General features: G+C 39.5%; 1 protein-coding gene across 4 annotated transcripts in view; it reads left to right on the top strand.

Moving 5' to 3' along the window:
* myo5aa (myosin VAa) overlaps nucleotides 1-12797 on the top strand; it is a 50971-nt gene extending 38174 nt beyond the window's left edge. For 2 of the 4 annotated variants that reach the window (XM_041985330.1, XM_041985339.1), the window contains exons 30-41: nucleotides 1616-1716; nucleotides 5043-5241; nucleotides 6039-6098; nucleotides 6614-6707; nucleotides 6800-6949; nucleotides 7130-7284; nucleotides 7379-7468; nucleotides 7794-7944; nucleotides 8088-8370; nucleotides 8450-8624; nucleotides 8772-8852; nucleotides 9482-12797. In XM_041985330.1, the coding sequence (XP_041841264.1) occupies nucleotides 1616-1716; nucleotides 5043-5241; nucleotides 6039-6098; nucleotides 6614-6707; nucleotides 6800-6949; nucleotides 7130-7284; nucleotides 7379-7468; nucleotides 7794-7944; nucleotides 8088-8370; nucleotides 8450-8624; nucleotides 8772-8852; nucleotides 9482-9634 (1692 nt within the window). In that variant the 3' untranslated portion in view covers nucleotides 9635-12797. Of the gene's footprint in view, nucleotides 1-1615; nucleotides 1717-3846; nucleotides 3928-5042; nucleotides 5242-6038; nucleotides 6099-6613; nucleotides 6708-6799; nucleotides 6950-7129; nucleotides 7285-7378; nucleotides 7469-7793; nucleotides 7945-8087; nucleotides 8371-8449; nucleotides 8625-8771; nucleotides 8853-9481 lie in introns of all 4 variants that reach the window. The other 2 variants (XM_041985349.1, XM_041985358.1) reach the window with 2 other exon arrangements.
* Nucleotides 12798-12903: the final 106 nt, after the last annotated feature.

Here is a 12903-nt window from a genome sequence, read left to right as displayed (position 1 = left end):
AACCAGGAAAAAACTTTTGATACGTGTACATTCACATAATGGAAGAAAGGATAAATTATTTTATCCTTAAACTGACTAAACAGGACTTTTAAAATGCATGTAAACATGTTAAACCCACTGAAATCAAATTAGTTAAAATCAAACTAACAATGCTGATGGGAGCTGAAATGTTGCAACCCTGCACATGCTCCACAGTCCCCATCATGACTTTTAACCTGGAAATAACAGAAAAGCCAGTACATAAAATAAAAAGCTGGTATCAACAGAGAATAACCACAAAAGTTATTTTCAGGCCTTTTCAGTTGTTAAAAAAGGTGGTATTAATAATAATAAGAAGAAATTATTATTATTATTATTATTATTATAAAGCATGCAGCATGTACATGACATGTACAAAACTGTAAAGATTTTCATCTTACTGTTTGATATTGAAAAAAGTTGTTACTAGCAAGTTGTTTTCTTTTTTTGGTCCATTGTTTAATCGCTCAACAAAATAATTATTAACAAGCTGAAAGGGGGCACATCACAGCCTGTCAGAGCTGAGTCTGACATGCTTTAATCAATAAATGAATTCATCCCCTGCTAGCACACACAGACAAGCTAAACTCTAATTAAATGGCCCAGTTGAGCTTTAACCTCTAGCCTGGGTTAGCTCTGAATGAAAGCATACTGATGATTTGTCATTGATTTATTTAGTAGGTTGGTGCGGTACTTAGTTTCACTATTTATTTATTTAACTGTATAGCTCTAAAATAATTAAAACTCCACAACAGCTTTACCTGTAGTACTGACACTAACTCCCCGTGTTACTAAAAGTAGAAGGTGTTTGGTTCTGCGAGTCCATTAAAAAGGTGTTAAGAGGCCTCATGTTTTTCTTTTAATGGAAAAAAATGTGGTTCAGCTCCTCTGTAACCACTAATTTTCCATTACCTGCTCCACTTGCTGAAACAAGTTAACTTTTGTTTTCTGGGAAATGAGGGAGGCTGCTAATTCAGTTTAAGTGAAGAAATCAGTTGGAGGGAAAGAAGGCAATGAAATTAGTGTTTTTAAAGGAGAGCGTAGAATCATTTATTGGGGGAACCTTCCCTCTGAACTTACATCAAGTGTCAGGCACAGATCAAGTGCTGGACCCCAACAAAAAATATTTCTAAAACATGTAAACAGAGCTTTAACAGGAAACACTTAAAGAAGCCTTACATTCAGTTCTTAGTAGGATTTAGATTTACTTTTTCATCTGTGTCATCCTTTGTGTGGCTGTGTGAGCTCTTTGTTTCACTTCATGGAGCTTCTGCTCTGTGGTCAGCTTACAGCAGCCTCTCTTCTTCTGACCCCATGATCATTTTCAGACCCCAGTGATGGATTTACCACTAACTAAAGTACTCACAAAGTTGACACTGCAGCTTGTGGACAATATAGATTTGTATTAAAGCATGAGTGATCATATTAATAGAATTCAGTCGTGTTACTAAATGTGTTACTGTAAGGTGCACAATGGTGCATGATGCATCTGCACATGCAGTTTTAGAAGTTTGGTTCCAGCTTAATCATGTGAGTTTTTAATCCTTTCTTTGTCTTAATTTCTGGCATTGTCTTCTCTTCTGTGTCTCATTTTCAGGAGACCATGACAGAGCCTTCGGTGTTTGCTGATGATGTGAACAAACTGAAAGACACTGATGAAATAAAGCAAGCCTATGTTGGCCTCAAAGACACCAACAGGTACACTCTTACAGCCATTTTTTCTTCTTTTCTCTGGGTCTTCAGTGACGATCCTTCACACCATGTCTCATTAACGCTTGCTCATGTCCTTTAATGTTATTAAGCTCAAGTTCCATAGTAAATACAATGTATGTGTGAGCATTGTATGTACACCTGTGTGTCCTGTCAGATCTCCCAGGTTCATGCGTCAGCAGCTGGACGTCAGTGATCTCCTGAGTCAGCTGAGGTAACAATGAGACGTGGCCCATGCATCATGGAGCAGAGCATGCATGGCCACGCTGTCGCTGAGCAGGGGTGAAAAAGTTGTCAGTGACCGATGACACTGAGGCTAAAACAGCGGTTTTCACACTGTTGATCTGGGTAAAGCCCGAGCCATGCTGGGTGACATGTTTTGCCCCTACCGCATGACAAATAGCATAACAGCTCTTGCTTAAGTTTAGTTCTAATCGGCAAGGATGGACTGTATGTTTAACAGTATTCAGTGACATCAAAAATTTTTATATGGCTTTTGAGAGACGTTAAAATATTTGTACAATTTGCCTGGGTTACATTATTTGGAAAGAATAAGCAGATTGCCTCAGATTGAAGGCGACTGTAGAGTTTCTCTTTTGCCTCTGAAAAAAGTTAATGAATGTTTTCATTGGATTCAACAGCTCTGGACTTGAGATGGCCATAATCTCTGTATTTTCAGCCCAGTAGTTAGAACAGCTTTTTTGTTGGTATATGAGCATGGAAATGTTTGCTACAGGGAATCCAAACTAAGTTTTGACTCATGCTGACTGTAGTTTAGGAGTGGTTGTGAAAGATCTCCCATCTCAGCTTCATGGAATGACTTTGGCATTAACACTGCATGAAATTGTCCGCTCTGGTTTTAATTATGTTTATGTTAAAGCAGAGATGCACTGCACACTTTTAAGGAAGACTATGATGATACACATTTAAAAGAAAAAGGTTCTCATCAAATTTACCCCATGTTTCAGCCATCTCACTGGCTCTCAGTGTAATGCATATTTACACTAGTGAGGTGCCCAACAACACATGAACAGCCACAACATTAAAGCAACACTGCTTAAGATTCTGACCTTTAAACTCTGTACTTCTGGCTCATTTTGATGACACACTGGCATTCACTATGCACATTCTTGGAGCCGTCATTGTTCCACAGCATCCCAAGGCTGAGATGACAACTTTTTTTTTTTTCCAGCCCAGAGCATCATGTGATGGCTGCATTTTGCTTTAGTTCACAGTGTCACATGCCAGGAACTGGATATTAACACATTAGCCATTATTAATACACAATATGGCTGATTTAGCAAAGAAACCCAGGAGGACATTATCAGAGGAAGCAAGAAAAAGGAGAGAAGGTGACAGGGCAAGACATAAGAGAGAAGTTAACATCAGATTGGCTTTTACTCCTTCAAGAGAGCTCAGACGAGACAGGATGCAAGACAGATGCCAAATTTGCCTTTGTTATGCCTTCATTCAGAAGTGCTGCTTTAAATTTTTGGTCAAGTTTAGAGAAAGATAGCGTTTTGTTTTGAAATAAACCTCTTCAGACTTTGCGGCAGAGTGTGCACCGGTGTTAGGCATGGTAAGAAATATCCTTATTAATGTTAGCCAAATTGTTATAATAGGATCATTGTTATTCACCTGTAAGTGGTTGTAATGTTGTGGCTGATGCAGAAAGGCTATACTTTAGATAATGGGGGGAAAAACACTACATGCTAAAATTTCGAGAAGTAAAACGGCAAAGCTTCCCTAAAAGTCCTACATGCATCACTTTGCTAATCCCTCTGTTTCTCTAAAGCTGCTTCTTATGTGGCTTGTCATCTTCTTTGTTGCCACACTAATTGCATTAAATAATAATAAAGTGCAGTACTGCCAGATACACATACAGAAGACTGTTATACCACTGCCACATGGATTAGCCAAATGAATCCTTAATCAGCTGGTATCGGCATTAATGGAGATGTTGAGTCAGTCGTGAAGAATTAATTGCACACCTCAGGTGGAGAAAAGACAAAGTTGTTCGTGTCATCCTGCACACATCTCTGCCACCCACTCATCCATCCATCTCACATTTTTCCTTCATCATGTTGTTCATGTCCCTTTGTGTTGTTTGTCGGTCAGAACCGTTGCTCCAGACTTCCATAAGCTGAATGAGGACGGGGAGCTGTGGCTGGTTAATCAGGGCTTAAAGGAGACCCTCAGGTGTAACTGAGTTTCAAACACATGGTGGTTTTAGAGCATGATGTGTTTGGCTCTTCACAGGGGGAGAGATGTTTGCTGCTTTTCTTTCCTCACTTTTCTAACTCTTAAAAGTTTTCTCTCTCAATAATGTTTGTTTGGTTTGATACATTGAGTATATTTTAAATCTTGTTTTTGCCATACACTCACACTGTACTCTATAGGGTTGTAAACCATAAAAAAAAGCTCCAGTTTTATATCTAGTCTTTTAATTGAGGCGTTTTTTATTTAGCAGATTGGGTCTTCATTCTTTTACTACTTTGTTTAAAGGAATCCTGTTTAATGCTGCAGGCTTTGTAGCAGTATACAGCTGCGACTAGTATACGCTGTACTTCTGATATTAATGGCAAAGACAATCAAAGACTCAAATCTGTTGCATTTGGTGCTTTGGCTTTTAACATTTTCTTAACCTTTTTTTTTTCTTTTTCAAATTACTTGAAAATAATTCAAATGAGCAATTGTTGGTTCCCTGTGGAGTTTGAGACTTCTGTCAGCATCATGGAGCTTTCTTTCTAGGAAAGGGCTGCTATTTAGTGTGTCTTGTGCATGCAGGTCTTTGCAATTGTAGAAAGGTGTAATGCTGGAAAGACAATGAGTGGAAATAGTTTTTAACTATTTTTGACATGTTAGTGTATAGATATTAATGGGAAAGGGAACGAGAGGGATATACAGTTTATTTTAAAATTATTTTTTGGGCAAAAATAGCTCCTACTTAATGGATATATAGTGTACTTTCTAATGCTGTAGTTATTAGAAAAATGACTGAATGCTGCATGTTTTACTGAATGGAAGTGAACATCTACGTGCTCTGTCTCAGTCTGACCTGATGGCTGATTTGGCTTGTTTTTCCTGTTCAATAAGAAAAATCAGGCAGATGTGGAGTTAATGACTCTGCAGAACGGCTTTATTTATTCAGAGAGGCTGGACTGGTAGTTTTAGCAGAGCATGTTTCTGCTGTCCTGCATTGCCACGCTCTGGTGGAAAGCACAACCTCTCCTAGTCTCTCCACACTATCTCCCTGTATCTCTCATATTCTGATGCTAATTTTCTCTCCTTTCTCTTCCCCCTCTTCGCCTCAGGTTACTGGAGCACCAGCTGCAGAGTCAGCGGAGAACTTATGACAGTGAGGTGGAGTCATTGCGTGGCGAACTGCAAAATGTCAAAGAGGAGAACAACCGGCAGCAGCAGCTCCTGGCTCAAAACCTCCAGCTGCCTCCAGAGGCTCGCATCGAAGCCAGTCTGCAGCACGAGATCACCCGGCTCACCAACGAGAACCTGGTACGCCGTATTGCACACATTCACACGGATACACGCAGGCTGAGAAAAGAAAGGAACTTTATCTTCAGGTTGTTTAGTTTTCTTTTCAGTTTTTTGGGAAATTTAGACATTAGATGTTCCAGTGAATATTCAGAAAACATGGGGAAAAGAGTTTGGTCATGAGTGTGAAGCAAATGTTCGGTCAGCCGAGAATCAAACGCCAGCACTCGACTGCTGAGGCCTTTTTATTTTAGCCTCAGTCATAACACCCTCTAATCACATTTGCTACTTGCCTGCAGTTACATCCATCTATTAATGTTTAAATATTAAACATCAAGAGCAAATTCAGATTTGACAAATTTAGTGATTATTGTCGTACTTCAGAGAAACAAGGTCTGCACAATGATAGGCCCAAAATAGACTAGAAAAAAGAAAATAATCTAGAGCATGAAAGAGGAGCTCATATCCTTTGTCCCTTCTTTTTCTAATTGTATATACAAGGAAATACAGAAAAAAGGAATAAACATCTCTAAAACCTTAACTCTACTTCATTAACACACACACTTTAATGCTTTTTCAAGTAATAAGCTTCAATGTAAGCTGTCACACTTCGTTAGAAATCATAAATGCAGTGTACTAACAGTAAATATGTAAAATAAAAATGAATTATTACATGCTCTGACACCCTCATCCTAGATGTACACTAGTAAAGTCTGGGTTTTGGCATTCGATCTGTTTGGATCTGTAGTTTCATTCTCAAGTTGGCTGCACATAGATAAACACAAAAGCTCACTATGTGTGGATGTGTCGCCTAACAGGATCTTGACGACCCCACAGCATCCAGAGAGGCCCGAGTCACCATTTTACGACGGATGGTTGTATGTAGAGATTGCGTGTTTGCGCGTGTGCTCGCATGTGTGTGAGAACTAACTGAGGTTTGTGTGTTCTGATTGAATTATCGCTGAGTGTTGCTTTAACTCTCCACACCAGCACTAACACACAGCAAAGCAATGCTGCACTGTTTTCTCTTAACAGCCAGTGAGTCCTGCAGTCTTTCTTCCTCAGTCAGCACTGATGCTGGTTTCAAATCGCCCCCTCTTTCTGTGTTTAACTTTCAAAGACATGGCTTAAAGAATGTAGGATATTTTTCAGCCTCTTCTTCAGAAGCTTTTCCTGTATGTAATATTTTAATAAGAGCATTGTATTTCTCCTAAATATTCAGGTTCTTTATCTTCTTGCCCTCCTGTATCTGAGATGTTGAGCTGCAACAGTTTAAATGACTTGTTTTTAACACTAGAGGGCGACCGAGTAACACAACTAGAGTCAGAACAAACCTCACTATTCTCTGTCCTCCTGTTCCTCACCATTACTCTATCCTACTGTCTGCTTTTAGGATCTAATGGAGCAGCTGGAGAAGCAGGACAGAACAATCCGCAAACTCAAGAAGCAGCTGAAAGTTTATTCCAAAAGGATTGGAGAGATGGGAGGTGAATACAACTGGATGTAGCTCAGGAGTTTTGACGAATTGACGATATCCATTTTTGTGCTCTATATTAGCTGACTGTTATGTGTTTCTCAGCGGGTCAAACTGAGGGTCAAACATCTCCAGGACAGATGGTGGACGAACCCATCCACCCTGTCAACATCCCCCGCAGGGAGAAGGACTTCCAGGGGATGCTGGAGTACAAGAAGGAGGATGAAATCAAACTGGTTAAGAATCTCATCTTAGGTAAGAAGTGGCAAATCACAGCAAGAGGAGGCTTTTAAGGACCTGTTTGATGAAGATGTCCATAAAAAGAATTGGATATAAAATGAACACAACTTATAATATGAAGCCAAGTTCAAAATGAAGGGCTGAAAGTTAATGAACATCTGAAAAATAAGCCCATTACTTGTCCTGTTTTTCCAGACCTGAAGCCTCGTGGTGTTGCCGTGAATCTGATCCCAGGTCTGCCCGCCTACATCCTGTTCATGTGTCTGAGACATGCAGACTATGTCAATGATGACCAGAAGGTCCGCACTCTACTCACGTCAACCATCAACAGCATTAAGAAGATCCTGAAGGTATGTCTCTGTTGAATTGGAAGAAGTCATAGAAGAACAAAAGTGTACGTCAAGAATCAGCAGATTGAGTCATTTGGTTTGAATCCTCCTTTAGAAACGAGGAGACGACTTTGAGACCGTCTCTTTCTGGCTGTCCAACACCTGCCGCTTCTTGCACTGTTTGAAACAATACAGCGGAGACGAGGTGACATCCACACACCAGCACACAAAACATACACACACATCTATGAATGTGGTTCATTTTCCTAGTGAGTGTAATAAGTATTAGTTTTTACTTTTTGTTGTTATTGATGCATAACAACCTAAAATTTAAACCGCCTTAATGCTTTAGGGTTTTATATAATACTATTAAATATAGTTTTGATTTAGATTCCCAATTGTGTAACATGTAATTAAATGTTGATTTGTCTTAAGTTGACTTTTTGGGGTGGACAGTGACGTTATATGTTGGTGTTCATTATAAATTCTTGGACATGTAGTTTTAAAACAGATCTTTGTGTGTGTTTCAGGCCTTTATGAGGCACAACACATCGAGGCAGAATGAACACTGTCTGAATAACTTCGACCTCACAGAATACAGACAAGTCATCAGTGACTTGGCCATCCAGATCTACCAGCAGCTGATCAAATGCATGGAGAACATCCTCCAGCCCATGATAGGTGTGTACATGCTCACATCTGAGTTCATGTTACCCTTTTGAGTTGATGCTACAATAGCATTACTGCTAGTGTTTATGATAAGCAATACGCTTTGTTTTATGTGTACCCAGTTGCTAAATGTGTGTGTGTGTGTTCCCCCGCAGTATCTGGCATGTTGGAGCATGAAACCATCCAGGGCGTGTCCGGAGTGAAGCCCACGGGTCTCCGTAAGCGCACGTCCAGCATTGCTGATGAGGGCACTTACACCCTGGACTCCATCCTGCGACAGCTCAGCGCCTTCCACTCCACCATGTGCCAGCACGGCACCGACCCCGAGCTCATCAAGCAGGTGGTGAAGCAGCAGTTTTACATCATCGGAGCCGTCACCCTCAACAACCTGCTGCTACGCAAGGACATGTGCTCCTGGAGCAAAGGCATGCAGATCAGGTAGGAGATGTTGCCTTCATAATGTGGATGAATTTCTTTTTTGTGCTGTAATTATATAACTAACGATGTTTGTCTTCAGGTACAATGTGAGCCAGCTGGAGGAGTGGCTCAGAGACAAAGGCCTGATGTCCTGTGGAGCCAAAGAGACACTGGAGCCTCTGATTCAGGCCGCTCAGCTGCTGCAGGTGAAGAAAAAAACTGATGAGGATGCAGAAGCCATCTGCTCCATGTGCCTGGCCCTCACCACAGCTCAGGTAAACTCTCCTGACATTCACTATGCCAAATTACAGAAAAAGCACTATTTAAATTATTTATTGTCAGCCTCAGTCTGTCTAGAAGCTAGACAAATAGCCACTGCAGGTTTAAGATCTTTTGTCTTGTTTGTTTTCTGTCTCTTTTAGATTGTAAAGGTTTTAAATCTTTACACTCCAGTCAATGAGTTTGAGGAGAGAGTATCGGTTGCTTTCATACGAACCATACAGGTAATTCATCCACACGTTTCTATGCAACACACTGACATGATTTATACCTGCATGATGAATTGAAAGACAAATGTTTCTCAAATTGTAGAAGAAATTTCAGCTACCTGTGTTTTACCAGGGACTTTTCAGTATACACAAATGCTTTCATATTACAACCATAGAATTGCTGGATCTTAATTGCCCATCATTTATATAAAAAAGACCATTTTGTTTTATTTATGGTTCTTAGTGTACTTTTCTACCATCAGAAGCTGCAACATTTTGCTAAATTACAGTACTGCATGTTTCAGCAGGTCACTGCAGCTGCATCATGCAATAATAAAAAAACCATGGATATAATGAATGTTGACTGGAACAAATGTCTTTTTTATATTCCTTCAAATTATTGCAGTTAGTATATTTTACCAACACAGTTTGGCTTTGGTATTAAGGGCATTTTAGATAAAAAAAAAAAAAAAACTCTCGATATCCCACAGATCCCACCCACGGACACTAATTAAAAGCTGTTAATGGCTGAAGGAAAATCTAAGTTCAATGTAAAACTGCCACAGCTTTAACTTGTCTCCATAATTTAAACTGCCTCCTTTTTTTCTGTATATTAATATAAATTTGAATTTGTCTTCTTTCAGACTCGCTTGCGTGACCGTTGTGAGAGTCCCCAGTTGCTGATGGACACAAAGATGATCTATCCAGTTACCTTCCCATTTAATCCCTCCTCCCTCGCCCTGGAAACCATCCAGCTCCCCAGCTCCCTTAACCTGGCCTTCCTGACCCGCGTGTAAAAGTCCACTCTGAGCCCCACAACAGCCACAGCTGAAACTACGAGCCACATGACTTCCACTACACAAAATAGAAATAAATACAAAAAAATAGATGTACAATAAATCAGTTTGAACAATTTAAATAAAATAAATAAAATTGTGCACTTTCTCTCAAAGACACACAGCTGCTGACGCTGCTTGAAATTTATATTTAAGACACCAGCCACCATCTACTGCTTGTACAAACGCCTGCCCCTTAGAGAAGCCACAGGATCAGATCAACGCCACCAGCGCTTGTGTTTTGTCAGCACCTGGCTCTGTCCTAGCGCTCGCAACCTTGGTCACCTCTGATCCTTCCTCTGTGTTCTCAGTAAAGTTTAAGGTAGCTGTTGTTGTCGTCTGGTCCTCCAATGAAAATGCATTGATAGAAGATGCCTTAAAGAGGCATTGAGACCTCACAGCGAGCAGTAATTTGACAGGCTGTAGTCTTGTGTTGGATGAGTCATGCTGCAAAGAAAGCGGAGTGAAAACGAGCGTATGTTGGCTTTCTGCCCACCCAACATAAAGTAAACAGACCAGACTTCATCCTGTATGTTATTGTTAAGCTCTGAGCACAGTCAAGACAAAACTCATCATCTGTAATATATTATTTATATATAAATAAATCTATACAAATATGAATAATATATATCCTGTATTTTATTTATTGCACTTAGTTAAGTTCCCGCCCTCCCTTTTTAAGATTAGTGAGTTTTATTGCAGATTGAAGGATGGGACCACACACTTCCCAAGATGAACAATGTTGTAAAGCTTTAGTTGCACTGTATGGCTATTTATGTCAATATTAGGTAAATTATATCGTGTAGTTTAACAAGTTTCAGCAGAGATAATTATTGGCAAAGTCTTAGAGACATCGCTCTATCATGCATTCCTGGCAGATGAAGTGTAGCGCAGGTTTAGGAGAGGAGAGGTTTTGAAGATACGAGGTTGAAACTCTGCCACCGAGGGGGGGTTAACCTGCTACAATCTTTACCGTTTACAGCTGTGACCAGAGCCGAGAGGAAACACAGAGATCTTTACTCATCCATGAACATCACAGTGCAGTCACAAATCTGGATGCACAACTTAACACTCTGCTTATTTCTCTCTCTGCTTTGCTTCTGGTCAGAGCCTAGAAAAATGTTTCACCATTATCATTGTGTCTTTATTTATTTCAGTATTGTCTTTTTTTTGTTTTGTTTTTTTTAAGGTAATGTTTATTGTAAAGATGTGTTCTTGAGCAGAATGGATGGCAAAGATATTTCTAAACTTAAGAGATTGCCTGACATTTATTCGGCTTTAGATTTTGCCTGCTGTTTTTCCTGCAGCAACACTAGCACAGCTCTGTGGGATGATGTTTTACACATCTCCTCCACCCCATGCCTTCCTGTCTTGTGGCTCAATGTGGGCTTTATTATCAAAAACCAACAAGTTATGATTAATCCAGTTGTTACCTGTTAATGACTGAGGTTTTTTTTTTCTCTTTTGTTTTTTTGGATATCTAGAAAATATTTGGTGCTTGCTTTCAGCTCAGCCGGTGCAGTTACAGCGTTGTTTAAACCTTAGAGCATGCATTGCTGCTGCTGCTGCACTTACTTAACCTGCATGGACCTGGCTTATCGAGCATCACCAGCCAAAGACATCAGCCTGCATGTCGCCATTTTAAAAGAAAGACAAAGCCTCAGTTGAGTGAAGTAGTTTGACAAGTTACTGGTAATCTGCCCATGTTGTCACAAAGACGCCTCTGTCTCCATAACACCATCTCCTGTTTAGCACTTTTTTCTTTACTTCCTGTTGTACCCTTTGTATTAAAGAGGTTTTTCATGTAAACTTAATAATTCCCCAGGTACCTTTTTGTATTTCAATTTGAAGGAGTGTTTTCTGTGTGAACAGAACTGGACTTTATTTTTGCGATCAGTCTGGATGACTGCAGAAAAAAACACGAGCCATAAAAATATCAATTACTGAGAGCACGCAGCTACATATGAAAGAAAATTTATCAATGAAGTTTCTTGTTAAATGTCACTCAGAGTTCAAGTGGATTTGTTTAAATTATTTGTGGCACCTTGACATCCATCTGCTCTCACTGGGACCACATTTTAACAGCCTTTTGTTGAATTATTGTATTTGTATGTAGTGTAACGTATGGCTTGTGTAAAGCGAACATATCTGCAAGCTGTAACAAGAAGGATGATCACTGTAGGAGTTAATCAACCACATGAATGTTTAAGCGTTTCAAGATTTTAGCTGCACACTGTAGACAAAGCCTTATCTAATTTTTTTTTTTTTTTTTGCTATCTGAATGACTTACATCATCAGCATTGTGGTATGTTGTGTTGTCAGTGCAGTATTTTCCCACTTTAAATGGATATAATTTGTTTAAATTAGATCATTTTGTATTGATAACGCCTCCTCCTGTCCTACAGCTGGTGTCACAGATGGGTTATGCTGTTTATTCCTTAGCCAGAATGCACTTTTTTTTATGCTGCAGAGGAAGGCTGATAAATAACAGATGGGTATGGACTCTAAAAAGAAAAACTTTTCACCTGAAATTTTTTTCTTTTCTCTGATTTTTTTTTTTTATATTTTTAGGCAACATTTGCCCATAGCCCTCTTGCACAATAGCTCTTAACATGAATTAAAGTTACAGATGGCGTTCAGACCGGGTCGACAGGTGACAGTAGGAAGGAAGGCCTCGTTTTAGAGAAGAAGAAATAAAAAATAAAACATATTCATCCTTATGTTGTTGAGCAGAGCTGCTGTGGTGGTTTGTTCCCCGGGCTTCTTGTGGGCACTCAAACAGGAGAAAATGCCATTGCGTCATTCTCCATGTTTCACATTGAGGAGTGTCGGTTGTATGATATGACATAGACATTATAAATGACCATTGTTCTTCTCAACCCTAGAATTAAATGTGTCTTTAAAAAAATAGTTAAAAACAGAAGATATGTCATCACCCCAGCTGTTGTGGTACTGGTGTGAACATGCTGAAGCCAGTATCAAATGTTTCTTCTAAACTCGTGTACATTTGACAAACTGGACTGTTTGTAGTTTCTGGTAGCTGTGCTTCGTGAATGTGTTCACCATTAAGAACCTTGGAATAAATTGTCAAACCTGTAAAAGTTAATTAAAGAATTCAGCACTGTCAAATTGTCAGTGGGAGTTTTTGTTCATTTTACAGTATTTAATGTTTATATGTTGCATTACAATCCCGGTTACAAAAAGGTCGGGATACTTGGAAAATGTAATTA

Source organism: Melanotaenia boesemani, chromosome 1, assembly GCF_017639745.1.
Source record: "Melanotaenia boesemani isolate fMelBoe1 chromosome 1, fMelBoe1.pri, whole genome shotgun sequence".
Lineage (NCBI taxonomy): Eukaryota > Metazoa > Chordata > Actinopteri > Atheriniformes > Melanotaeniidae > Melanotaenia > Melanotaenia boesemani.
Note: the sequence above shows the minus strand (reverse complement) of the source record. Positions and strands in the feature narration are given on the sequence as shown.